The 25,773-nt window shown below is 45.2% G+C and overlaps 1 protein-coding gene across 6 annotated transcripts in view; it reads right to left on the bottom strand.

Annotated features, from left to right (window-relative positions):
- LOC121284064 (protein furry homolog) overlaps positions 1 to 25,773 on the bottom strand; it is a 520,851-nt gene that overhangs the window by 33,921 nt on the left and 461,157 nt on the right. For 5 of the 6 annotated variants that reach the window (XM_041199077.1, XM_041199078.1, XM_041199079.1 and 2 more), the window contains 4 exons: positions 16,055 to 16,255; positions 12,190 to 12,351; positions 4,771 to 4,919; positions 458 to 665 (listed from right to left, as the gene is read on the bottom strand). In XM_041199077.1, the coding sequence (XP_041055011.1) occupies positions 458 to 665; positions 4,771 to 4,919; positions 12,190 to 12,351; positions 16,055 to 16,255 (720 nt within the window). Of the gene's footprint in view, positions 1 to 457; positions 666 to 4,770; positions 4,920 to 11,641; positions 12,352 to 16,054; positions 16,256 to 25,773 lie in introns of those variants that run through there. The other variant, XR_005944426.1, reaches the window with a different exon arrangement.

Consider the following 25,773-nt stretch of genomic DNA (forward strand, 5'->3'; position numbering starts at 1 on the left):
TTGCTCTCACACTGTCCCCTCCCCACACCACACCCCCACTAGGGCTATCTGTCACTGGCTCATCCTGCTTTCTACTCTTAATGTCACCATTAGCACCTCCTTTAGCCAGTATCACCACCATTAACACCTCTTCAACCTTTTGTTTAAGACATCTTTTGCAATCTCTCCTTTGCCTCCACCTGTCACTAGCCTTCTATCCAACTTCATCTGTTCCACTCCCCTTATACAGTATATATTTCACCACATTTCTACTTCTCTGTAGTTCTGAAGAAGAGTCATCTGGGCTGGAGACGTTAACTCTGTCTTTCTCTCCACAGATGCTGTCAGACCTGCTGAGTCTTTCCAGCAATTTTTGTTTTTGTTTCAGAATTCCAGCATCTGCAATATTTTGCTTTTATCTTAGGATATAAAGTATGGTACTTTGGAAAAATATGTACAAACCAAAATGGGTTCTCACCTGAAACAGGGAAGAGAACACATGAAAAGTATGGACTGCACATGAACCATCAGAATCTGACATGAGTTGATTGATGTGGGTGCGCCATGCTTCTTCTGCATCGTCACATGCTTTAGGCTGAAAGGCTGCAAGTATTGCAGAAAAGAAAGGCGAGGGAGGGGGTGATATACGAAGATCATGAAGCCCATCCCTGTCCCCTTCAGCAAAGCTGCAAGAAAGTAACATAAACATCATGTTGCAAGTTTTACATTAAAAAATAGGATTAACAAAACTAAATCAATTTAATGGCTCTCCTTTTGGACTGCAAGCCCAATCAATTCTGCTCCAGTCAGGGGCTTGCTAGTCCCTCTTCTAGTCTTCGATTGTTTAGTTCGACATATCAGCCCTTGCTTCAGTCCCATACCCACTAAGTTTCTGTTCCAGGCTCTGGCAAATATAGTTTATAATGGAACTCTTCAGGTAACCAGCCGTACAGTAAAGAGCAGATGGGCAATCAGAGTTCCTATTCAATTGTAGAATGTGTAGGTTGGCTGGAGATGAATGAGACTTAGTGTGGAATCGTCCCAGATTTGAACTAAGTGCAGTAGTGGGCACAAAAAACGACGTCTTACCTGCCGCATTTTCATGCCATATTGTTGCTTCCTGGCATGTCCCGCCTCATGAATGATGCATTCATGTGAAACACACTGGATTGCTGGCTGGTGGCCTCTGATTTGCACGCCACGCTGTTACCTCGCCACTTCCTCACTCTGGCGCCATATTTTAACTGCAGCTGCATGCATGCAGCCCAGGACTGCTCCAGTGAAGACATGGCCCAAAAATCCAAGAGGAGTGCAGGCTCCTGATTCACTGATACATCCCTGGGACACCTTTGGACGCTGTGGAGGCATGCTGCAACGCCCTCTACTCCTGCTCTGGCTGCAGGAGGCCCATCAGTCTCACCTCTCCGGCTTGGGAGGTGGTGGCAGTAGTGGTCAATGCCAGAGCTGCACACAAGTCGGCCATCCAGTGCAGAAAAAGGATGAATGATCTCATCCGTGCCGCCAGAGTAAATCAATCATCTCATCACTCTCAACTCACTCACTCACAGCCCCATCACACATTCACTGACATCTCACTCATTGCCGGCTCAAGGGACATCACCACTCTCATTCTTATACACACCCTCAAGTCTATCTGGCCTCATCTCCTCTGGAGATCACCTCCTCATCTCATCCATGGCTCTACTCAACACACGCCCACACCTGGCATCCTTCTCATTTGGCCTGGCATGCACCTTGCTCACACTCTCTCCATCTGTCTTTATGCAGGACAAAATCGCATACAATCCACGGGAGAGGTCTCAGACCGGGGGTGGAGTGCTGGACATCAAGGTCCTCACTCGGTTCAAGAGCTGCACATTGGAGCTGGCCGGTGAGAATGTGAACCATTCCTGCAGTGACGGTGAGGTCGCCAGCAAGCATCCACGTGAGGGTCCTGCACCACATCATCGCTCTGTCAAGACTACTCTGAGTCTACTATTCTGTACGTAACAAGGCTGCCAAGCACTAATAACCTCCATTTTTTCTCCTAGGCACATCTGCCACGTCACCCTCAGGTAAGCTTGACCCTGACCCTGGCGCCATGAGCACCTCGGATGAGGGCCCTGAGGGCAGCACCGTTGAAAACCCATCATGACACTCATCCACACTCTCCACCTGTACAGCAACACACATCTGGGTGGGACCTAGATATAGAGCAGCCTTGCGATCACAATCTGGTGAGCACAGCACACAATTTGTTCCACAGCAGGTGGAGGCAGGGATAGCCGAGGTCGTTGGCACTTGGGAGGACTGCTGGAGGCAAGGAATCTGATGAATCCGAGTTAGATGATGTGCATCATGACGGCATAAAACCAATTTTTGGCTTTCTCGCCATATTGTCCGCTCATGCTGCCAAACATGCCTGCCGCCAACAGCCAGCAGAATATTCTGGCCTTAGTCTGTGTTTACTTAAGCAATTGCAATTAATCCTAGCTACTTTTAAAACGCTGCAATAAAATCAAAGCAAAACTGCAATTATCAAGGTTGAGGTCAGTTTTACTTCAGATTTTTCCATTTAGTTTGACTACCTGAAGCCAATATTCAGACTACTAGAAGCCTGAAAACATTGGCTTTACCTGCTTAAAGCTGAGAATGATGATCTGAATGCTTACTGCTCCAAGGAAATCGACAGGTAACTTTGAATGTCTGACTAATTTTATGCTTTGCTTTTTAAAAATATATTGGAGTCATGGAAACTTACAACACAGGAGGAGGCCCTTCATACTTGAGCAAGTTCTTTAACAGAGTAGGTGGTCTTAGTCCCATACCCCAGGTTTTTGTCTGCAATTCTATCAGTTCCTCATCCTCAAGTACCTGTCCAATTCCGTTGTAAAATTATTTATGGAGTTGGAGCGTTCCAGATGCTGACAACATTTTGAGTGAAAAAATTTCTCCTCATTTCCCCTCTAGATTTTTTGTCAATAGTTTTAAATCTATGACCTTTGGTTATTTCTGTACTCACTTGAGGAATATTTTTTAGTTATCTCTCCTATCAAAACTTTCCATCATCTTGAACACTTCTGTTTGGTCGCCTCTTAACTTTCCCTGTTCCAAGGAGAGCAATCCTAGCTTTTCCAACATCTCCTCATAACTGAAGTTCAACATCCCTAGTAACATTTTGGAAAACTTCCTCTGTACCCTTTCTAAGTCACTTATACCTTTTCTGAATTGTGGTGTCCAGAATTGCCCACAACACCTCAACTGAGGCCCTATTGCTTTTACATTTTATGTCCCTATTTTATAAACCCAAGTAACCCATATACTTTTTTAAACACCTTATCAACTTGCCCTGACACTTTTAAGGATTGATATATATGGACAATCTACACTTTTCATAAGTGTGCCATTCATAGTATATTGTTATTCCATATTAGTCCTCTCAAAAGCACATTGCTTCACACTTTGCATTGAACATCATCTGCCATCATTCTGCCTATTTCATCATTCCAAGTCATCAGTCTACAACTATCCTCATTACTACTTAATATTGCAAGCTGGCTTAGATTTTAGACTTTATTTTAGTAGGATTTAATGTGCTTGATCATTTTATTTTTAAGGCTTTTTACAAACATGCATTCTGCAACAGACCAACCAGGCCAAATTGCCATTTTGAATTAACAAATTATCAGAAAAGGAGCCATGTTGATGTTGCTGGCCTTTTATGACAAGCTAATTTAATACAGTACTGTGAAGTAGTCATCGACGAGCAACAGACGATTGTATTAGAAGAAAGTACCTCAATTACCCTGTTACTGAAGGATAAGTAATTAATAATCAAATAGTTAATTAGAGTTGGATTGTATTTATTTCTGTATTTCCTACTAATATTCCTATTTTAGGATTATAAGTCTGAAACTTAAAAATGCTGTAACAACAGCTGTGAGAAAGGGTCCTGCATTATACAGTAGTGGCCTCTTTCAGAACACACTGTTCTTGACTGGCCCAGTGATGGCCTAATGAATAGGACATTTGTGCAATTTTAAGATAAAGAATACTTCTTGAAATAATCCATTGTTTTATGTCTAAGGCAATGCATGCAAATAGCCAGAACCAATGAAATTAACCTTTGTGGCATTACTGATAAATTAGCTGTTAGCAACAACTTTGGATCAAAGTGGGATGATGCCAGAATTAGGTACGAAACCATTTTGTTTGTGTACACCAAGAAGAGGGAAACTGGTTTTATCAACAGGTGCTCGAGGGCAGAAGGAGTTCTGGTCAGCACAGGGATTGGCAGTGAAGTACTGGGCCCAGGGACAGAGGCAAAATTGCTGTCAACGTGGACCCCGACGAGTGCAGGTTCCTTCGGAGCCACAGGCTATCGACACAAAGGGTTGAGGTTGTTTTCTGCTTCTTCTGGACTGGCCATCCATTTGATGGCATGAAGTCTGTAGTGTTTGGTTGATAAGTAGATTTTTGTTTTATTTTTATTAATTAATTTATAAGTCTTTAGTTAATTGATAAGTGTATTGTTGTTTTATTTTGGCTTTTGTTCATTAAACTTGTTATTATTTGCTAATTCAGTGTCTGAGTCTTTGCCTGATCGTTGTATCTCTGGAGAACTAAATCAGTTTTAGAGAAGGGTTAATTTGGGACCAATAATTAGGCTGCAGGCAGCTAAATTAAATCAAGTCTAAATGTATTAAAGCATTCTTCTTTTAAACGTATATAATGTTGCCAAATTAACCACATTAACAATAATCTTAAACACAAATGTCAAGTTTAACTAACCTTGAAAGCCCTGACTGAATGACATCTCCATCGCCCTTTTCTTCTGGTTCTGTTATCTCAAGGCTGAAGCTATCATTGCCCTCAAGAGCTGATGGAAGTTCACTTGTAGATCCAGAAAGTTCATCTTCCTCAGTCATGAATTCAATGTCCTAAAAATAAAATTTGTAAAGTCTAAGAATTAGGAATATGCAATAAAATGAATTTTCTTCAGAAATTTCAAACAAATTATTGATCATTTGAAAATGTGCACAACCTGCAAACTACAGTAAGCAATAATACATGAATAATACACTTCTATCAAAATCTTTCCACTATTTAATGGGATTTAAATTTGGCTTCAAATTCCTGAACTTCTCTTGACATCAAGAAGACACTTCTGGACTACACTGGCTAAACTGTAAGCCTCAACTTATGTGTCTGATCTGCTGCTCTTTTGCAATATTTAAAGTTACTTTGATCAGTTTACTGCCCTTCCCCCACCATTGCTACTATTGAGAGTCTTCAGTCTCCTGCTGAGCCTTTGATTAGCCACTGGCTTTGCTGGTTTTTCAGCTTCAGTCTGTTCCCAGCCAGAAAATCACTTGCCTGGGCTGAAGAACAAGCCTCTGCTGCTTCTGGATCTTATGGTGTCTTCTAATTTTTTTTTTATTCATTCATGAGATGTGGGTTTTGCTGGCTTGGCCAGCATTTATTGCCCATCCCTGGTTGCCCTTGAGAAGGTGGTGGTGAGCTCCCTTCTTGAACCACTGCAGTCCATGTGGTGTAGGTACATCCACAATGCTGTTAGGAAGGGAGTTCCAGGATTTTGACGCAGCAACAGCAGAGGAACGGCAATATATTTCCAAATCAGGATGGTGAGTGACTTGGAGGGGAGCTTCCAGGTGGTGGTGTTCCCATCTATTTGCTGCCTGTGTCCTTCTAGGTGATAGTGGCTAAGTCAGGCTGTTGCTTGACTAGTCTGTGAGGCAGCTCTCCCAATTTTGTCACTAGGCCCCAGATATTAGTAAGGAGGACTTTGCACGGTCGAGAGGGCTGAGATTGCCATTGTCGTTTTTGGTGTCTAGGTCAATGTCAGGTGGGCCATCCAGTTTCATTCCTTTTTTGTGATTTTGTAGTGGTGTGATTGGATACTCCCCACTTGCCTGGGTTCCCAGGGCCCAGCGTCGAAGTCCAGCTGAGTCGAAGTGAAGGAAGCCATGCCCCCTTTCTTGCAGCACTAGCTGCCGTAAACCAGGTAGGTTTAGTGGTCCATTGAAATTTAAAGGTCCTTGACAGATGTCCAAGGTAAGCAGATAGGATTTGGGGGTGGGGGAATCGGAGGTTGGGGAGGAGGGGAAATTGGAGGGGGTCGGAGGTTGGGCAGTGTCGGGGGAGGGTGTCGAGCCCTGGGGGAGGAGGGTTTGTGCTGGGCTTTGGGGGTGGCGTCAAGCCTCGGGTTGGCTCCAGTCAGGCCAAGATGTGGGAGGAGCCCCATGGGTGGGATAGTCATGGGGGTGAGGGAAGACCCCTTGGGAAAGTCGGTAGGGGGTGGTGGTGGGGGACGCCCGTGGGTTGAAGGAAGTCAGGTAGTGCAGGGAGCCCTCTGGGAGGGCTGAGGGGATCGGTCTGGGTCTGTGCAATAGTTACCCAGAAGTTAGAAGTGGTTTTAATCCTTCTAACTTTCTCTGCATAACTACTAGTGTAACCAGTTGGAACCATTCGAAGATTGTGATTTGAGTTGTATTTTTGGATGGATCCCAGTGCAGGGCAATTGCCGAGGGGAAGTTTGCACTTCTGTACAATTGCCATGCAAACCTTACATGGGAACATCTGAAGGGGATTCCCCAGCACATCTTTGGAGTACCCCCCCAATACAATGCTGGGGAGCTTGGAAGTCATGGCCCAATGCTTTCCCTCTGTTCTTTTTTCCCAATAATTTGCCCGCCACCAAAAGCTAAGCTGACTTATTACTCAGTCTATCCTTTCCACTCTTTTTTAAATGATGATACAATGTTAACAGCCCTCCTGGCGTCTGGCACACTGTCTGTAGATGGAGGGGACTGGAAAATGATGGTTAGAGCCTCCATTATTTCCTTCCTTGTTTCTCTTAAAAGCCTAGGAAACATTTTATACAGGCATTGTGATTCATCTGCTTTCAAAAATGCTCAACCCCTTAATAACTCGTGTGTCCAGAATCCTTAGCTCAGCGTGCGGGTGCGCGCCCGACACGCCCGAGTGTGAATCACTCTTGTGATATCTCTGTAGACTGGCGCGCGATGAAGACGGAGGCGCACCTGCCATTAATTATATGGCCAGTTAGGCCTCCCAAGACAACAATTGTCTCAGACTTTACGTAGCCCGTGCGATTTTCTGGCCGTCGCATGGGCTAAACGGGCAGGCCACAACTTCAAAAACCTCATCCATGGGTGGGATAAGAGGAGTTGGTGGGTTTGTAAATGCGAGTGGTTTGTAGTTTAGGATATAACTTGCTGCTGGTTGCTTGTGTGAACAGGACACCTTCATTTCACTTCAGTGAACTGCACTGACAGAAATAAGAGGCTTCTGTTCAGGACTCAGTGTTGTTTTCCAGGCCCCTGGAGGATTCATATCACTTGGGGCCTTCCAGGTATCAGACAGCCTTCCCTTACCCTGGTAATGGGGATTGTGGTCTCTGCTGGAGGCAACTCCTCTGAGGAGGAAGAGGGGGGAGGCCAGGTATCCCTATTCAGCCTCCAGGAGAGCGAGCTGTGAGAGGAGAGGCGCAGGCGCAAGGGGCGCGGGGCCAACAGGAAGTCCAAAGAGGTAGAGGCTGCAGAAGACGCCACTATCCTGCTGCTGGGTTTTACAGATGGCAATGTAGCTACCTCAGTATGTCTGAGGTGCAATGCTGAAGGAGGTTCCATCTCTCAAGGGAGACAGTGACCTCCCATTTGTCAGGGAATCGGCCCTGAGATCAGCTCCAACTGTATGGGTGGACACACCATGCCAGTGGCGCTGAAAGTCATGGTGGCCCTCAACTTCTATGTCTCTGGCTCTTTCCAGGGCTCTGTGGGGGATGTGTGTGGACTCTCCCAATCAGCTGTCCACAGATGTGTCAAGTGACAGATGCTCTGCTCAGGCATGCATTGTATTTCATTCACTACCGTACGGATGAGGCCAGCCAGGCAGAGCAAGCCAAAGGCTTTGCAGCGGTTGCTGGGTTCCCCCGCTTCCAGGGTGCAATTGACTGCACACGTGGCCATCAAGGCACCAGTAGGTGAGCTAGGTGTCTTCGTCAACAGAAAGGGATTTCACTCCATGAACATGAACATGCAGATAATGTGTGACAACAGGATGCAGATTCTGCAAGTCTGTGCAAGGTACCCAGGTAGCTCCCATGACGCTTACATCCTGAGACACTCCCAGATGTTGAGGCTCTTCAGTGCTCCAGCCCGAATGGATGGATGGTTCCTGGGTGACAAGGACTATACCATCAAAAAGTGGCTTATGACGGCTCTCCGCCACCCAAGAACAGAGGCCGAGCAGCGGTACAACGGGAGCCATGCCTCCACAAGAGGGGTGGTAGAGAGAACCATAGGTCTTCCCAAGCTGCGCTTCCGATGCCTGAACCATCCATGGGGCGCACTCTAATATCCCCCAGATTGTGTGTCACTGATAGTGGTTGCATACTGTGCTCTCCACCATCTGGCACTGGAAAGGAGGGATGCAGTGGAGCAAGAAGGTCTTGATGCCGCTGCACAGGAAACAGACGATGAGTCCAGTAGTGAGTCTGAGGACGAGCACAGTCAGGAGAATGCCGAGGGCATATACGCTGACCTGGGCAATCTCCAGGGAGGCAGGGATACCCGGGACGCTTTGATCCAATGCTCCTTCAGCTAGCCTACCAAGTAAGAGCCACCACCATATGCCAGCAGTGCTACGGGCTCCATACTTGATCCCGACCAGTTCCTTGGTCAACAACATAAACTTTGTTGAAATGGCACATAGTGTAAGGAGAAACATGTCCATCATAACAGCATGACTTACCCTGCACCTGCAGAACAAATGAAGCATCCAGAGGTCAGTTGCACAAAAACACTTTAATTAATTGGTGCCTGGCAAATACTCTACAAATTAACATTGACGGGTGTTTTCCATCACCAATAAACACAATGGAAAAATGGGGGAAACAAATATCACCCGTGATTAGGTGCTTTAAATTTTCGCTTGCAGGTGCTACGTCTTGGTGCTCCCCCCTCGCTGGTACCGGCATTGGAGACAGCCTGCTGACTCTGCTGTCCTGTTGGCCTTGATGACTTTGGTGGGCGTCCTCTGGCCTGTGGAGCCTGGGCTGGCCCTGCCTGGAAGGTAGCGGCCTGGCATCTCCCCAGTTGTTGCAGCCTCATTGGATGTCACGGTCACTGGCAGAGGGGCGGAGGAGCTGCTGCCCTCATCCGGAGGGCCCCGAGAGGAGCCCGCAGAGACGACAGGCAGCTCGTGCGCCAACGTGAGGTGACTCTGGACCTCCCTGCTCACCATTGATGGACGTGTACCTAGCTAAGATACTGGGTGCCCAATCTCCCACACTGATATTGACTACCTGAGGGCATTGCCGGTGTGAGGGCTTGCAGGTCGGAGCGCATCTCCAGGAACCCCTGATTTAGTTCCTGAAGGAGCCCCTCCATAAGAGTCCCCACTCGCTCCATGGAGGTGCATTGTGCTCAGCCATGAGGGTCAATGCATTGCTCACACTCTGCAAGGTGTCCTCCACAATGGAGACCATGGCATGCATTCCCTCATTTTTCTCAAGCCAGATCCTCCTGCACACCCTGCTGGATGTCCAGCATCTGCTGCCTCATGGACGACTTCAGAGGCACATCATCAGCCATTGACTGAGCACTATCCTGGTCCCCAGCTATCCTCTGACTGCTGGCACCCTGGGCACTCTCTGCCTCTGCCTGCTCCTCAAGCAAGTGTGAAGTGTCCTCACCAATGTGCACTGAGATAGTAGCCAGCGATCCAATGCCCACAGAGCTGCTGGTATCTGTGCTAGTGCCTGCTTGAGAGCGCGGGTGTAGCGCAGGTTTGTTCTGATCAGTGTGGTCCTCAGGAGTCAGTGATGGGCCTTCAGGCTCCTCATCCCAAAGGGCTGGTCATGAGCCTAAAAGGAAGAACAAGGACATGTCATCAGTTGAAGTCGTCACACTGTTACTGTGCATGCCTGACAGCCTCGTGAGACAGATATGCATCAGGGTGCCTTCGGCTTTCCATTATCAATGGGGATTCCAGGTTCGAGGCTCACACCAAATGGAGACAACAGTGGAATGGTTGCAATTACTGACATTCTCACCTCAGTGCACTGCACTCTTACCTCCCTGTGGCATCCCAACCTCACCGCGGCCGCTTGACCTAAGCGCATGGCGCCTTTCCAGCTCCAGGGCCTCCTGCTTATAATGAGTGAGGATTAGTAGGTGTGGCAGTCCCCTGCCAGTATGCGACCTCTCTGCATTGTTATGGCATGTTTTCTCCTGAAAGGATAGTGGAACATTGATCAGTCCACTCTCTACCTGCAGTGCCACTGCAGCCTGGTCAACCCCACCTGAGGAAGACCTTGCAGGGCTCAGCCAATTTGTGACTCTGGAGCCGCAAGGCACTCAGTCCAAGCAACCGGGGCTCACCTCCTTGCCCATATGCTGCCTCACTGATATTTGCCACTCACACTCTAACTTTGAGGTCCACAGGGGGATGGGTAGCTCTTAACTGCTCTGCAAAGTGACCCATGCCATCATGGTACTCACCCTTCCTGATCGCAGGAGATCGTTGAAGCGCGTCTGGCATCGCTCACCACATCATGGCTGCTGACCCTAGATGCCACTTCCTCCCAGGCCTTTTTGGTGAGGTGAGGGAGGCTGCCTCCTTCTCCCATCCCTTGGGACAAGGGTTTCTCTCCGCACTGTCATCTTCTCCAGGAGGGCAGCGCGGCAATCATCGGAGAAACGCGGGGTCAAACGCCCTGCCGACCTGCCCTCCCGTCTGCCGTGTCTACCCGCAACGCTCTCCATCACGACCTCCGCGTCCTTCGGTGGCAGCCTTCCAAGGACTGCCAAGGATGCATTTGAATCGGCCGCTGGATCGCCATTGGACCCAGCGGATATTGAGCACCTTGCCCCGCCCGCCCCTTCGCACTCATTCCGCAGCGGCGTCTTACACCGGGCGGGCCTTCATTGGCCTGCCTGTGTAAAATAGTGTGCTGCTGATTGCGGGCGGCAGTCGGCATCCTGAATGCCCCCACCCACCCCCAGTGATCCCGTATGCCAAGGGCAAAATTCTGCCTTATGCTTATCCCATCCAATATTTCACAGCATTTCCCACTCCTCATTTACATGCTTCAAATTCCTGGACCATTTGGGAAAGAGATTTGCAGTACAATCCTGATTGTGTTTCCAGATTTTTGATATAATACAGCATGAAGTGCTGTATTAATACAGCACTTAATGATAATAAGGACTCAGGCATTACCACCAACTGTGTTGCGGACAGCAGTCCGATTTCCTATTGGGTGGATGAGCATCCTAATAAAAAGTATTCTTCAATTTTAACAACATGGTAGCAGAAAGCAGTACAGAACCCTAATAATCCAATATAATATTTGGAAAATGTCTCAAAACAGCAAATACCTGCTTTTTATGTAGAATGAATGAAAAAGAAGTAATGGAAATTAAATCTAAAATACACAGAAATAAATACAATTTTTAATATGGTTGTAGTTTAATTGCCAATTGTGCAAGTTAAGAGTAACTTAGAATAAGAACAATGCTTAAAATTATCTTAAACTCCATTTTTTCTTTAAAGAATTATTTTTACTCCATATCCTAATTAACCACTTAGAAATTAGAGTTTATTTCTCACCAACCTTCATGTCGCAAATAGTAAACATTTCCTCACTGGACTGCTGATTGTAACCACTTGTGTGTGAAATGTCATGGTGAATTTTTGAAGAGCCGGAGTGTAATATTTCGGCTGGATACCAGCAAGTATGGCCTTAGAGCAATACAGTATTCTCCCAGATACCAAAGAATTATATTAAGCATGCAAATATCCACCACTTTGATATGAACATATGGTTAACAGAATAAAGAATAGCCTCAACCCACTCAGAACTCTTTTCATGATCATAGTAGCTTTGCAAAATCAAGCTTTGTTGTGAAATAAATTAGTATAATTTAGCAAACAGTTTTCAATAATTACCTTCTTAAAAGTGCAAACTCCTTAATGATTCATTTCCATTGCCAAGAAAATTGAGCAAAAGGTTATAAAGCATGCAAATATACACATTAACAAGCCACCATCATCAAAGATTACACATACCACTTACTCCCAAAATTATTATAAGCACAGAATAAATTTGGAAATACTTATTTATCATGAACACTCATTGGTAAGCCACCAAAGCTCCTTCACCTTTGACCTCCCAGGCACCTGCTGGTTTGTTTCATCAGCCAGAGAGACCTCCAAGCTAGGGGTCCTTGCGTTTATTGAAAGTGGATCTGCGGAGGCTGTGTCACCCGAGGTTGATAGTGAATCCATGTGACTTGTATCTTCAGTAGGTACAAAATTCATTATCTGCAGAACACAAGTTTAACAAGGGTATTTGTGTCACCATTATGATTTAAATGAATGATATGATGTCAGTCAGAACTTAAACATTATATATAATTATAACCCAGGTGCAAATAAAGCTTAATAAAGCAATGTAGCATATTGTACAGTATAATTTGAAGACTTTTGAGTAGACAAATGGAAGATGTTAAACAAGAAACTTAATTTTTGATATTAAAAAGTCAGTAAACATTTGATTAAATTTTTATATGTATAACTTGGATGAAGGAACAAAGGTATAGTTACTAAATTTGATGATGACACAAAGATTGGTAGGAAAGTAAGTTGTGAAGAGGACATAAGGAAGCTACAAAAGGAAATTGATAGGTTAAGTGAGTGGGCAAAGATCTGGCAAATGGGGCAGAATTTCGAATTTGGTGGTCGGGCCTGGGAGCAGCCAGGAAAGGTGCCTTCACCCTCAATTTCATGCTGGCGGGCCAATTAAGGCCTGCTGAGCATGAACGGCGGCTCCCCAATGGCTGGGAAGGGGCAGGCAGGGGAGGGGGCCTTTACTGTCAGCAACAAAGGCATCTTCGGTGTTGTCAACAGGAGATTAGAAATTATGGATTCAGACGCAGGCAGGAGGGCAGCTCGGGTGGGTACTCGGCCCCCCGGTTTTCTGATGAATGCCTTGTGGCCCTCCTGTTGACTGCCAGGAGGGACATCCTTGTCCTGAGGGATGGAAGGACGAGGCCACCGCACCTTACAAAAAGGGCTGGGAGGAGGTGGCAACGCTGGTCAGCAACCATGATGTTGTGCGGCGCACCTGGGTCCAGTGCTGCAAGAGGTTTAAAGACCTGCTGCGCTCAGGAAGGGTGGGTACCATGTTAGCATGGAGCAGTGTTTTGAAGTGTTAAGGGCTGGCCACACACCATGGAGCTCAGGAGTGTCAGAGTCTGAATGCCAACTGTCAATGATGCTGGAGCTGGCCAAGGGGGTGAGCCCTGGCTGCTTGGACTGAGTGCCTTGCGGTTCGAGGGCCATGACTAGGATGTGCCCTGCAAGGTTCTCCTCAGGTGGGGTTGGCCAGGCTGCAATGACGCTGCAGGTAGAGAGTGGACTAATCAATGCTCCTTTGTCCTTTCAGGAGAAGACGACTCATTATAACATTGAAAGGTCGTGGACCGGTGGAGGCCCTGCAGCCTCCTCATCCTAACCAGATACGAGCAGAATGCCTTGGAGCTGGAGAGGCGCCACGCATTTCGGTCAACCAGCTGCAGAGAGGCTGGGGTGTCAGACGAAGCTAAGAGTGCAATGCACAGAGGCGAGAGTTTCAGATGGTGCAAACATTCTTGTGTAGTCTCATCATTGATGGGAGCCTCAAAACTAGATTTCCCATTGGTCATTGAAAACAAGGGCACCATGATGCAGATCTCCATGGTCTCACTAGGGTGCCTGGCACGGACAGTGACATTATGATGACTTTAATTAATGACATGTCCTTGGATTTGCCACCACACAACCAATTGCAGCACTCCGAAGACCCACCCCTAATGCCAGAGGACCGCCAGGCTCCAGATGCACCTGTGTCACACCCGCTCTTTGAACCAGGCACCAGCACGGATACCAGCTCCTCGGTGGGCATTAGATCTTTGGCTAAAATGTCGGTGCACAGTGGTGAGAGCACTTCACACTTGCTTGAGGTGCAGATGGAGGCAGAGAGTGCCCAGGGCACCGGCAGTTGAAGGACTGCTGGAGACCAGGACGATGCTGAGTCGAAGGCAGATGCTGAGCCTCTGGAGTCATCCATTATGTGGCAGATGCTGGATGTTCAGCGAGATGTGCGGGAGGATCTGGCGGAGATCCATGAGGGTTTGTATGCAATGGTCTCCCTGGAAAGAGCCAGATGGATACAAGTTGAGGGTCACTGTGACCTTCAGAACCTCTGGCATGGGGTGTCCACCCACACAGTCAGAGGTAATCTCAGGCCCAATCATCCGACAAATGTCTCCCTTGAGGCAGAGCCTCCTTTGGCAGTACTCCAGATGTGGTCTAATCAGTGCTTTGTATAACTGTAGAAATATTTCTTCCCCTTCATATTCTGGCCATCTAGATATGAAGCTAACATTCTATTAGTCTTTTGATTACTTCTTTTTGTACCTGACCATTACATTTTAGTGATCTGTTTAAATGGACCCCTAAATCTATTTGGTATCTTTACTATTACTAACGTTTCACCATTTTAAAAATACTTGGATCTATCCTTTTGAGGTCCAAAATGGATGACCTCATACTTAGCTGCATTGAAATCCATTTGCCACAGTTTTGCCCACTCAATTAATTAATCAATGCATCTTTGTAATTGTATACTATCATCTACATTGCTTACCATGTCACTAATCTTTGTGCCATTGGCAAACTTGGATATATTGCTCTCTGTACTGTGTTATCTAAGTCATTAATAAATATAGTAAATAGGCTCTAGATAAGTCCTTGTCGGATATCAGAAGTCATGTCCTTCTAATTTGAGTACATATCTATAAATCTGGTGAATAATTTGCCTTCAATTCCATGCATTTTAATTTTGGCAAAGTTTTTGATCTGTCCAAATGTAGATAAAATTTTAAGATTGACTAACAGCTGCTTTTATTGGGTGCTAATGGGATTTAGACCATGCTGTAGTTGGATTGGATGCAGAAACAACTATTATTGAGGTACTTTCTTAACTTGACCAAGACCTGGCACTATACAGAGGCAAGTAAACGAGTCTCATCCGCTTATCCATTTGTCCTACCAGGAGTCATAAAACCATTTCATCTATGTTAAGCAGAACACGGTAAAGCATATCGAAATGACTGACATTTTTAACTCCAGGTCTCCAGTGTGTGTAAACTCACTCTATAGTTTTCTGATACTTTTTCATATACATTAAGGAGTTTGGAAGAGTAAATTTTGATGTTTAAAAATGTACTTTAAACAAGGGGTTATTGCTGCCTCTTGGCAATATGTTGTAGTGTTTATATGAAACAAACTATTAATTTGAGCATAATTTTGCAAAATTACCCTTATTAATACGACTAAAGTAGGTGATGAGTTCACAACAGTCAAAAATAGCAGTTTCATAACGTATAAACAAATGTTACAAGCATTGCGATATTAGAAAACAAATATGGTTCAGCAGAATATGGTACTAGGATGTCATAAGGTTATTAATCATGTTATGTTGAGGTCGTTTCTTCAGGATTATGTAAGATTCTTGTTTATGAGCGTTTTAGGTGTGAGGATTTTTTACAATCTTTTGTACAAAGAAGTTAAAGATCATGAACTGATCAGTGTGGATGTGATGCAATGGGACTGTGTAAATTCTCCATCCCAGTTCCTCATGGAATACTTTATTTATGGATACAATAAATCAATTATTAGGCATTTAATTTTTAAAATAAGCTACAAAGACAAATATTCTATTTGCCTGATTGCTTACTTTCTTGGCAGGTGTGTATATGTGGTACGTTAAGACATAGGAAGGGAACAGGAGAAAATAACTTCAAAAGGAAAAATTTCAAACCGCAATATCCATTTACTTTAAAATCCACTTTAACTGGTTTAAAGACATTTTGTGTGATTTAGATTTTGATGGAAGATGCTAACAAACAATAACCTATGTTGTGCAATTTATGTTTTAGTTCTTTTCAAAATTTGCAGGATAAAATATAAAGCATTGACATACTAGTTGTGATCGTGTCAGAATTTGACTTGCTGTAAGTGCCTCCTCTTCAGAGGACTCATCTGAATCCTCATGATTAATTTTACTTAGACTGGGTGTACTTCCTGAAAGCTGGCTCTCCTCCAGAAGCTGCATATCCCCCTTGTCTAGACTGTCAAGGGAACGTCTCCGTACTCCCCAATTGAAGGTATCCATACTCTCACCCTGAAAGAAAAGGAAGGTGCAAAATTACTCACAAAAAGTGCAAGTAGTCAGCAGATCATAATGTACTATGTTTAATCAATAAGCATGAAACATAAGAAACTTTAAAATGTGAGCCTGTAAAACTGTAATTCAGAAGTACAAATCCAGATACTGGTAAACCTTTGCTAGCTCTTTAAAAATATTTGCTTCCATAGACAATAACTAATACTAACTTACTTTACTAGCTGCTGGTAGCCGGTTTTGGGCAGCCAGATTACCCTTTTCATCAATAATTGCAACAGGGATCTATTGCTAGGACTTAAGGAAGTGTTCAGGCAGGTGGAAGTACTGCTGATCTACAAATTGATATTGAGGTTAATATTCTCTGGACATTCTGGGGGGATTTTTGACATTGTGTAAATTGGGTGTCTGGCGGTTAGGATGTTCACTTTGCCTGTCTAATAACATTGGTGCAAAGCCTGAAACATCTGTCATGATTGTGAACAGCCAAAGTGAAGTGCTACTTGATATGATCCCATGTTGTTGGGATGTACAGCCTACGTACTAGGCATTGAGTACTCACTGTACTCAACCAGCCCATGCTTGCAAAACTCAGAATGTAATGTCTAATGTTAGAAATGATTCTGCAATTGGACAGCATTTGCTGAACAATCTTGAGTGTGCTGAGAATTACACTAACATCTGCGATCTTCAACATTCACTCCCCCAACTATTGATGCACTGTGGCAGCAGTGTGTACTATGTACAAGATGCACACATTAACTCACCAAAGCTTCTTCGACTGCTCCTTCCAAACTTGCCACCTCTACCACCTAGAAGGACACAGGCAGCAGATGCATGGGAACACTAACACCTATAACTTCCCCTTCAAGCCACTCACCATTTTGACTTTGAACTATGCCACTGTTCTTTCAATGTCGCTGGGTCAAAATCTTGGGACTCCCTTTCTAGCAGCACTGTGGGTGTACCTACACCACATGGACTACAGTGGTTCAAAAAGGTGGACAACCACCACCTTCTCAAGGGCAAAGGAAGATGATTGTGGTTGCTGGAGGTCAGTCATTTCAGCTCCAGGACATCACTGCAGGAGTTCCTCAGGGTAGTGTCCTTGGCCCAACCATCTTCAGTTGCTTCATCAATGACCTTCCTTCCATCATAAGGTCAGAAATGGGGATGTTTGCTGATGACTGCATAATGTTCAGCACCATTTGCGATTCCTCAGATACTGAAGCACTCCACGTCCAAATACAGCAAGGCCTGGACAATATTCAGGCTTGAGCTGACAAGTGGCAAGTAATATTTGCACCACACAAGTGTCAACCATCGCCCCTTGATGTTCAATGGCGTTACCATCACTGAATCCCCCACTATCAACATCCTGGGGGTTACCATTGACAAGAAACTGAACTGGACTAGCCATATAAATACTGTGGCTATAACAGCAGGTCAGGGGCTAGGAATTGTGCGACGAGTAACCCACCTCCTGACTCCTCAAAGCCTGTCCACCATCTACAAGGCACAAGTCAGGAGTGTGGTGGAATACTCCAAATTGCCTGGATGAGTGTAGCTCCCACAACACTGAAGAAGCCTGACACCATCCAGGACAAAGCAGCCCGCTTGATTGGTGCCACATCCACAAACATTCACTCCCTCCACCACCAAGGCATAGAAGCCACAGTGTGTACCATCTACAAGATGCACTGCAGGAATTCACCAAGGCTTCTTCGACAGCATCTTCCAAACCCAAGACCACTACTATTTAGAAGGACAAGGGCAGCAGATGGATGGGAACACCACCATCTGGAAGTTCCCCTCCAAGCCACTCACCATCCTGACTTGGAAATATATTGCCATTCCTTCACTGTCGCTGGGTCAAAATCCTGGACCTCCCTCCTTAACAGCACTGTGGGTGTACCTACACCACATGGACTGCAGTGGTTCAAGGAGGCAGCTCACCACCACCTTCTCAAGGACAATTAGTGATGGGCAATAAAAATGCTGGCTCAGCCAGCAAAGCCCACATCCCATGAATGAATAAAAAAAAAATTGGGGATGGGTAATAAATGCTGGCATAGCCAGCTCACATCCTATGAATGAATAAATATAATAAAAGGGAAGTTGGAACCATTTCCCATTGCTGAAATTGACCCAGAGGGGAAGAAACAGAAAGGAGTCCCGAGTTTCATGGGAGTGGGGCATTCTTAATTAACGTGGGTTTGGCAGCCAATTAGCAGTTACAGGGGTATGCCAATGCAAGTGCGGACTTGATTTAAACACACCATGGCATCGATTTCTGTGGTTGCCATTTGAGTGCTGAAAGTGAAGAGTCCTCGGCTGCACTTTTCACCCACACAGACCAAATAGGCTTGGGTAGAAATTGCAGCCACTGTCAATGGCAGAAGTGTCATAAGAAGAATCTGGATCCAGAGTAGGAAAAGGCTCAATGACCTCTTACCCCAACTCTCAAGACAGGTCTCTGGTAATTCACCATCCAGCAAACACATCAGCTGAACGCAGACTGCTCCTGAACATGGGAGAGGTGTATCCAGGAGACTTACTGACCACCTAGAATGGCTCAGAGCCAAAGTGATGATGTGGACCTGCCACCACTGAAATATGGAGCTTCTGATGAGTAGGGACAGATGCCACTAGCCATAGAGGCAACAGTGCCTTTTAATGCTCTCTTTTGTCCTTGCAGGAGAAACAGGCACAAAATGCCCAGCAGAGGGCCTGAACTGACAGAGCGATACCATACTTTGAAATCATCATGGCAATAGATGATCGAGCGATGTAAATAGCCAGGATCATGGACCAGGAGGATATTGGCCCTGGTGAAATGGGCATTCCTGGTAGAGATGGTGATTACAGGGGGCTGTGCACTCATTAAGAGGGTACCTTGCACTCCATCCTGTCTAACAGTTTGCTGACCACTGAGTTGTACAGAGAAGCCTCAGCACACCAAGGCTAGTTCTCATCTCTTCTTGTGTCTTCCAGAGGTGCTGAGATCCAACCCATAAGACCTTCTCCCTTCCTATTCAAGGCCCAAAATGACCAATAAGGAACAGAAGGCACACTGTCACACCTAACAAGCGCATTGTCCATCAGCGCAGATACTTTCACCTCAGTAGTTTCTCAAGCACGTTTAGAAAGGGTGGCACTGGGTGAGGAGCACAGCACTATGAAGAGGTACTAGACAGCAGAGAGTGGTGCAGCTCATCTGCGCCATAATGGCTCAGGCCTATGAAAGAATAAACTCCTCCACTGAGAGAGTTGCTAACCTCATAGAGAGTTATTTGTGGCAGCACTTGGAATGCATGCACAAACTTCACACTGATGTCTACAGGCTGCAGTATGCTCTCTAGACTGGTCAGTGGTGCTGGTGGCACAGGAGTGTTTGAAGGGGATGCCAGTTGTGCCCCAACTGGTGTTCCCCTCCTGTCATCCTTGAGCACCAGCCAAGAGCTGAGAAAGTCACTGAGGAAGATGAAGGTACTACCCCTCACAGGGCACCTTCATCAACCTCAACCTCCTTGACTCCTCTGTGCATTTGGACCAAGTGATGAAAGCTGCCCCAGCAATGATGCAGGTGCAGCACCCTCTGGAAATGCTCCCACAACAGCTCCAAGCTGAGAGTTAGCAGGCTGCCTCCAAGGTCATAGAGGGAGCCCCGTGCTGAAGTGGCAGAGCACAGAGCACTGAGTGGGTCACTGGGGTGTCTTCCTGCTGTGACTGTGCATTGTTTTCTTTCCTAAGCAGGATGTAAATAATGACAAGAAGCAAGGAGCAGAACTCCTTTTATTGGTGGTGGGACAAGAAAAGAGATACAAAGTGGTGAAGGATATCAAGGGTTCTTCAATGGTGACTGCAAAGCCACTGGGCAGATATGCTTCTGTCATTGGTTGTAAAATTTTAGATGTTACAGGGTAGGTCTTCAATTGATGTGTTAGCACAGGTTTCTCAGAATGAGTTCCACACCATGCCCTTCAACCCGGGTCAGAGGAGCTCTGTTGAAATGTTACTGAACCTATTGATTCCTGACATTCATGGCATCCTGATGAGACCTTTGCACCCCATGCCATGCCCAGCCACCTCACTGTGCAACTTGAATGCCTTGGTGTTCTGCATCTTCACCCTGAAAACTCCTCTTCCATCTCCTGCTCCTCCTTTTCCTCTGTGATACCCTGAAAGTAGACAACTCATCATTTTTAAGGTCCACGCCTCTCTGGAGGGCCACGTTACAGAGAGTGCAGAAGACGACCAGAATGAGCAAAATCCTTTCAGGAGTGTATTGGAGGACACCATCTGACCAGTGCATCTTAAGAAGCTCAACTGCCTGCTTAATGGTTGCCCTGATGAGCAAGTGTCAGTGGTTGTAGCACTTCCGTGCCTCTGTTTGCGTAGCCATCTCTTCAAAGGAACTCCCTTGTCCCCAAGGGTTCATTCATGGATTTTGGGGGTTGGATTGAAGACCTGCAGCAGCCTGGATTGGTGAAGGATGAAGGAGTCATGACAGCTGCCAGGAAAGTGAACACACAAATGGAGGAAGCTTCTTGTTGTGGTTGTAGACCAGCTGAACGCTGAGGATGTTGAACACCCTTCCTATTGATAAATCTAAGTAGGTGGTCACTGGGTGCTTAATAACCACATAGATGCATGTGACAAAAGAATAATAATTTTCATAATATTTTTCAGGTTTAGTGGGAAGTAGGTTTATGGAGGTAAGTATAGTTGGATCTATCTGTGGGATTTAATTATGTTTGGAGTGCAAGCTTGAAATCATCAAAAGAAGCTAGGTGCTTGACGTGCTAATGAGTAAACAAGGATGCTGCCTTAGCATGTAAGGTGTGAAGGGGTCATTGGATTTCAAAGGGATCTTAAGTCTGTTTACAACTAGCCAGATAAGCAAGGCTAAGGAGTGTGTTTATTTTTCCCCAAAGGTTACTGACAATATTGGCAACGTGAAAATTTTTGTATTATGAGGAAGATACAGGGCAGAATTTTACGCTGATTGGGTGGGCACGTGCCCGACCCGATCGGATGCAAAATCGCACGAGATGACGTCGGGCGGGCGCCCCTACATCATTCTGCGCTCACGCAATATTTCCATAAGACTATAAGATGTAGGAGCAGAAGCAGACCATTTGGTCTATTGAGTCTGCTCCGCCATGTAATGAGATCATGACTGATCTGATAATCCTCATCTCCACTTCCCTGCCTTTCCCCCGTAATTCTTGATCCCTTTACTGATTAAAAATGCCTATCTCAGCTTTGAATGTACTTAACGACCCAGCCTCTACAGCCCTCTGCAGTAAAGATTCCACATATTCACTACCCTCTAAGAGAAGAAATTCCTCCTCATCTCGGTCTTAAATGGGTGACCCTTACTCTGAGATTATGACCTCTAGTACTAGGCTCTCCCACAAGGGGAAACAACCTCTTAGCATCTACCCTGTCAAGCTCCTGAGAATCTTATATGTTTCAATAATGTCACCTTTCATTCTTCTAAACTTCAATGAGTACAGACCCAACTTACTCAACCTCTCCTCATAAGAAAATCCCTCCATGCCTGGGATCAACCTAGTGAACATCTCTGGACTGCCTCCAATGTCAGTATATCAGGGAAGGGGAGAAAAACTGTTTCAGTATTCTAGATATGGTCTAGCTAGTGCCTTGTATAGTTTTAGCAAGACTTCCCTATTTTTATACTCCATTCCCTTTGAAATAAAGGCCAACATTCTATTTGCCTTCTTTATTACCTGCTGAACTTGTATGTTAGAGTTTTGGGATTCATGCACAAGGATTCCTAAATCCTTCTGTGCTGCAGCTTTCTGCAGTCTTTCTCCATTTAAATAATATTCAGCTCCTCTATTTTTCCTGCCAAAGTGCATAATCTCATATTTTCCAACATTATATTCCATCTGCCAAGTTTTTTGCTCACTCACTTAACCTATCTATATCCCTCTATAGACTCCTTGTGTCATCCTCACCACTTGCCTTCCCACCAACTTTTGTATCATCCGCAAACTTGGCGATAGTACATTCACTTCCTTCATCTAAGTCATTTATTTTGTAAATAATTGTAGCCCCAGCACTGATCCCTATAGTACTCCACCAGGTTGCCATTCTGAAAATGCCGCCCTTATCCCAGCTCTTTGCCTTCTAACAGTTAGCCAATCCTGTATCCATGCTAATATACTAGCCCCAACACCGTGGGCTCTTATCTTATTAAGTGCCCTTACGTGCGGTACCTTATCGAATGCCCTTTGGAAATCCAAATATATTGCATCTACTGGTTCCCCTTTATCTATCCTATTTGTTACCTCCTCAAGGAACTCTAATAAATTTGTCAGGCATGATTTTGGTCGGTGGGTGCACGTGAAAGTCGGAAGCATGCCCGACAATTAAGAGGCTAATTAAGGTTACTAAAGGTGCAATTGTCTCTGATTTTTTTATGATCCGTTCAACCTTATGGTTGGCAGACGGGCGGATTGGCCAGGCGGACCTTGCATTTTTCATGAAACCTCATCCAAGGGCGGAATCAGGTTTCCTTTATTAAATGAAAGAAAAATAAAAGTCTATGGACAGCATTTTTATCATGTATATGTGCAGGTGACTGATTGTGATGCTTGGACATTTTTTTCCTGATTTTAAAAACTTTAGTTAATGCCTTTCAGGTCTTCAGCTCCGTGCACGTGATGTCAGTGCCCACTCCCGCCCTAGCTGTGGTGAGCTTCTCAGCACATGCTTCACACTGGCTGGCTGTTAATTGAAATCGTGGGCGGCAGTCCGTTCCCCGGCTGATCCCGGACCCACCGATCGCGCCCACCCACCGACCTAAAAATTCTGCCCACAGTTTCAAAGACATTTGGAACAACAGAATTTACCTATTAAAAAGAGAAACATATATAAAGGAGAATGAAAGGCTATGTGGAAGAAGGTCATGTAAGATCTAACAGGAGTGTGAAATAGCCTTAATGAAGCCTCCAGCCATATGTGCATGAGTCTGCTATGTAACGAAACTGAAGTTGGGGAAAAGCCATTTGGAATTTCACTGTCAAGTGGGGTACTGTGTTAACTTCCTGGTTCTATTTTAAATCTATTTTGGACCGTTGTCTTAAAAGGTGTAACTGGGGATCAGGTTAATTAGGAATTTTAGGAGTTGTTATAGTAGTAAGCAATTGTAGTCTCATGTATATGCTTGAAATCTTTTCTTTTGTTAATAAATATTTTAATTTAATTTTTAAAATCTCCAAAGGTCTTGGCGGACTTATTACTTCTGAATTCAGTGCACAAATTGTAAAACCATTGTGATAGCGCAACCAAGTTTTCCTCACAGATTTGGTCCGCTTGGCACACATCATCTGCCATGTCATAACGTGCAATTGATGATGCCCTGTACCTGGGGAACTACAGTGAGTGTGGTGGAACACATTGCCCTCTGTGCCTACAAGGCCACATCTTGTCATGAACTGAATGTACTGTCCACCCATGGCAGAGAAGACATCAGCGACTTGTGAGATGCAGTGATGTGCAGCCATTTACTAGATGCCATCAAGATCCGCAATCGATGCTTGGAAGGAGTCAAAGGCAAAGAAATTCAAGGCCACAGTGATTTTGACGGCTGCATGGTGACCAGTACTGAAAGTTGTGAGATCTTCACAGGCTAGGGCACAGATGTCTGTGATCATCTGGCTGGAGAGTCACAGACCCCTGTCTCAATCATTTCCAGGTATCTGAGTCTTTGGCAGTCTATGCAGAGGGTATGGCCTCTGTGTCCTTCCTGTCCCTCATCACTCCTCCCTGTGTTCCTCTTGCCTGTCATCTGGCTTCCTATGGAGGATGGGCCCAAATTCTGAAAGGTATGCACCCATTGTGGTCAGCTGGCCACCCAATTGTATTTGGCAGACGTGACCCTTGCTCTTATGCCCCAGGAGGGTGACAACTCCCTACACTGTCTGAATACTTACTGCCTACTCTCCCTGCCACTTATGTTGTCCCAAAGGGCACCTGTTTGTCAAAGGCCAAGTCCTCCTATGCTGTTCAACCTTTTATGGGGCCCAGGTAAGTCCCAGGGCAGCCATTACTGGCTCCCCACTGTGTAACCTCCTCAATTTACTTGGGCTGCCCCAGACAGCGTGTGGCACAAATATGCCCTTGTGAAAATCTCAACAGTCCCCTAAATAAGCTCTTAATGAGCTTTTCAACCACTTTAATTGGTCTTAATCAGGGAGCAGGCAGGATCATGATCTTGCCTTCCCTCAGCCTGGCGAATGTGGCTGGCACCTGGAATGGCATCAGCAAACTGGCACACTTGCCAGTGCCAATATTTTCAGACCCCATGCATCTCTGTTCCTGCCGCTGACTGAAAATTCAGCCTAACCAATGGGACTTTGTTTTCGTCCATCATTCCTTACTTAATAGTGTTGTTGTTCATAGGAGTACTGCGTGGATAAGATATGTGTTTGTGACAGGATCCTTGATCAGATTTCATGTTGTTTACATGATCAAACAAAGTATATCTGATGCAATAACAAGCTTAAATTTTGAGGCCTTAAATTACAAACAAAAGTAAAATGATTTCAATGAAATGAAATTCAGGCAGATTTTACATATGTTGTGCATCCACATAGGCATGTGCAAAGCAATTGGTTAACAATAAAGTTGCTCACAAAAATAAAAATAGAAATAGCTGGAAAAACTCAGCAGGTCTGACAGCATCTGCGGAGAGGAATACAGTTAACCTTCGTGTCCATATGACTCTTCATCAGAAATGAGGAAATATAGAAATGGGGTGAAATATAAGCTGGTTGAGGGGGGTGGGACAGGTAGAGCTGGATAGAGAGCCAGTGATAGGTGGAGGCAAAGAAGAGATTGCCAAAGATGTCATAGACAAAGAGGTGTTGACGGTGGTGATATTAGCTAAGAAATGTGCTAATAGTGACACTAAGGGTAGAAAGCAGGATGAGCAAGTAACAGATAGCCCTAGTGGGGGTGGGGTGGGGGAAGGGATCGAAATAGGTAGTATTTTGCTGTTGTAATAAAGTTGTTAGCATAGGTGTAACTTTAATTTTGGTGCGAATGGTATTGGATTGGAGAGCCATAATACATCTTCCTTTCCAAAAGCATGTGGACAGTATAATGGGCAGCCAATCCAGTTTCATGTCCCAACTACAGTTGAAAGTTCCACCCATTATATTTATGAATTGTTACTTAATAAGTCTCACAATCCTTAAATAAAATGTGACAAACAAAATGCCATGAGAAATTTCTAGAACACTTCTCAATGACCCAATGGATAAATGGATTGTGTGTGGTACAGAGCCATATACATAGGAACTTAGGAACACAAGAAAATGCAAACTGAGAAAAGGACATTAAGCCCATTGATTCCATTCATAGCCCATATGCGATTATACTATCACTGACCTCCTTCCTAATCAAGCAGCGTTGTTAGGTACTTCTATAACCCTCAGGTCCCACGCTTGATTCTTTCCCTGCGCCCAAGTCAATAAGTCTCA

This window comes from Carcharodon carcharias, chromosome 11 (genome assembly GCF_017639515.1).
Source record: "Carcharodon carcharias isolate sCarCar2 chromosome 11, sCarCar2.pri, whole genome shotgun sequence".
NCBI classification, from domain to species: domain Eukaryota; kingdom Metazoa; phylum Chordata; class Chondrichthyes; order Lamniformes; family Lamnidae; genus Carcharodon; species Carcharodon carcharias.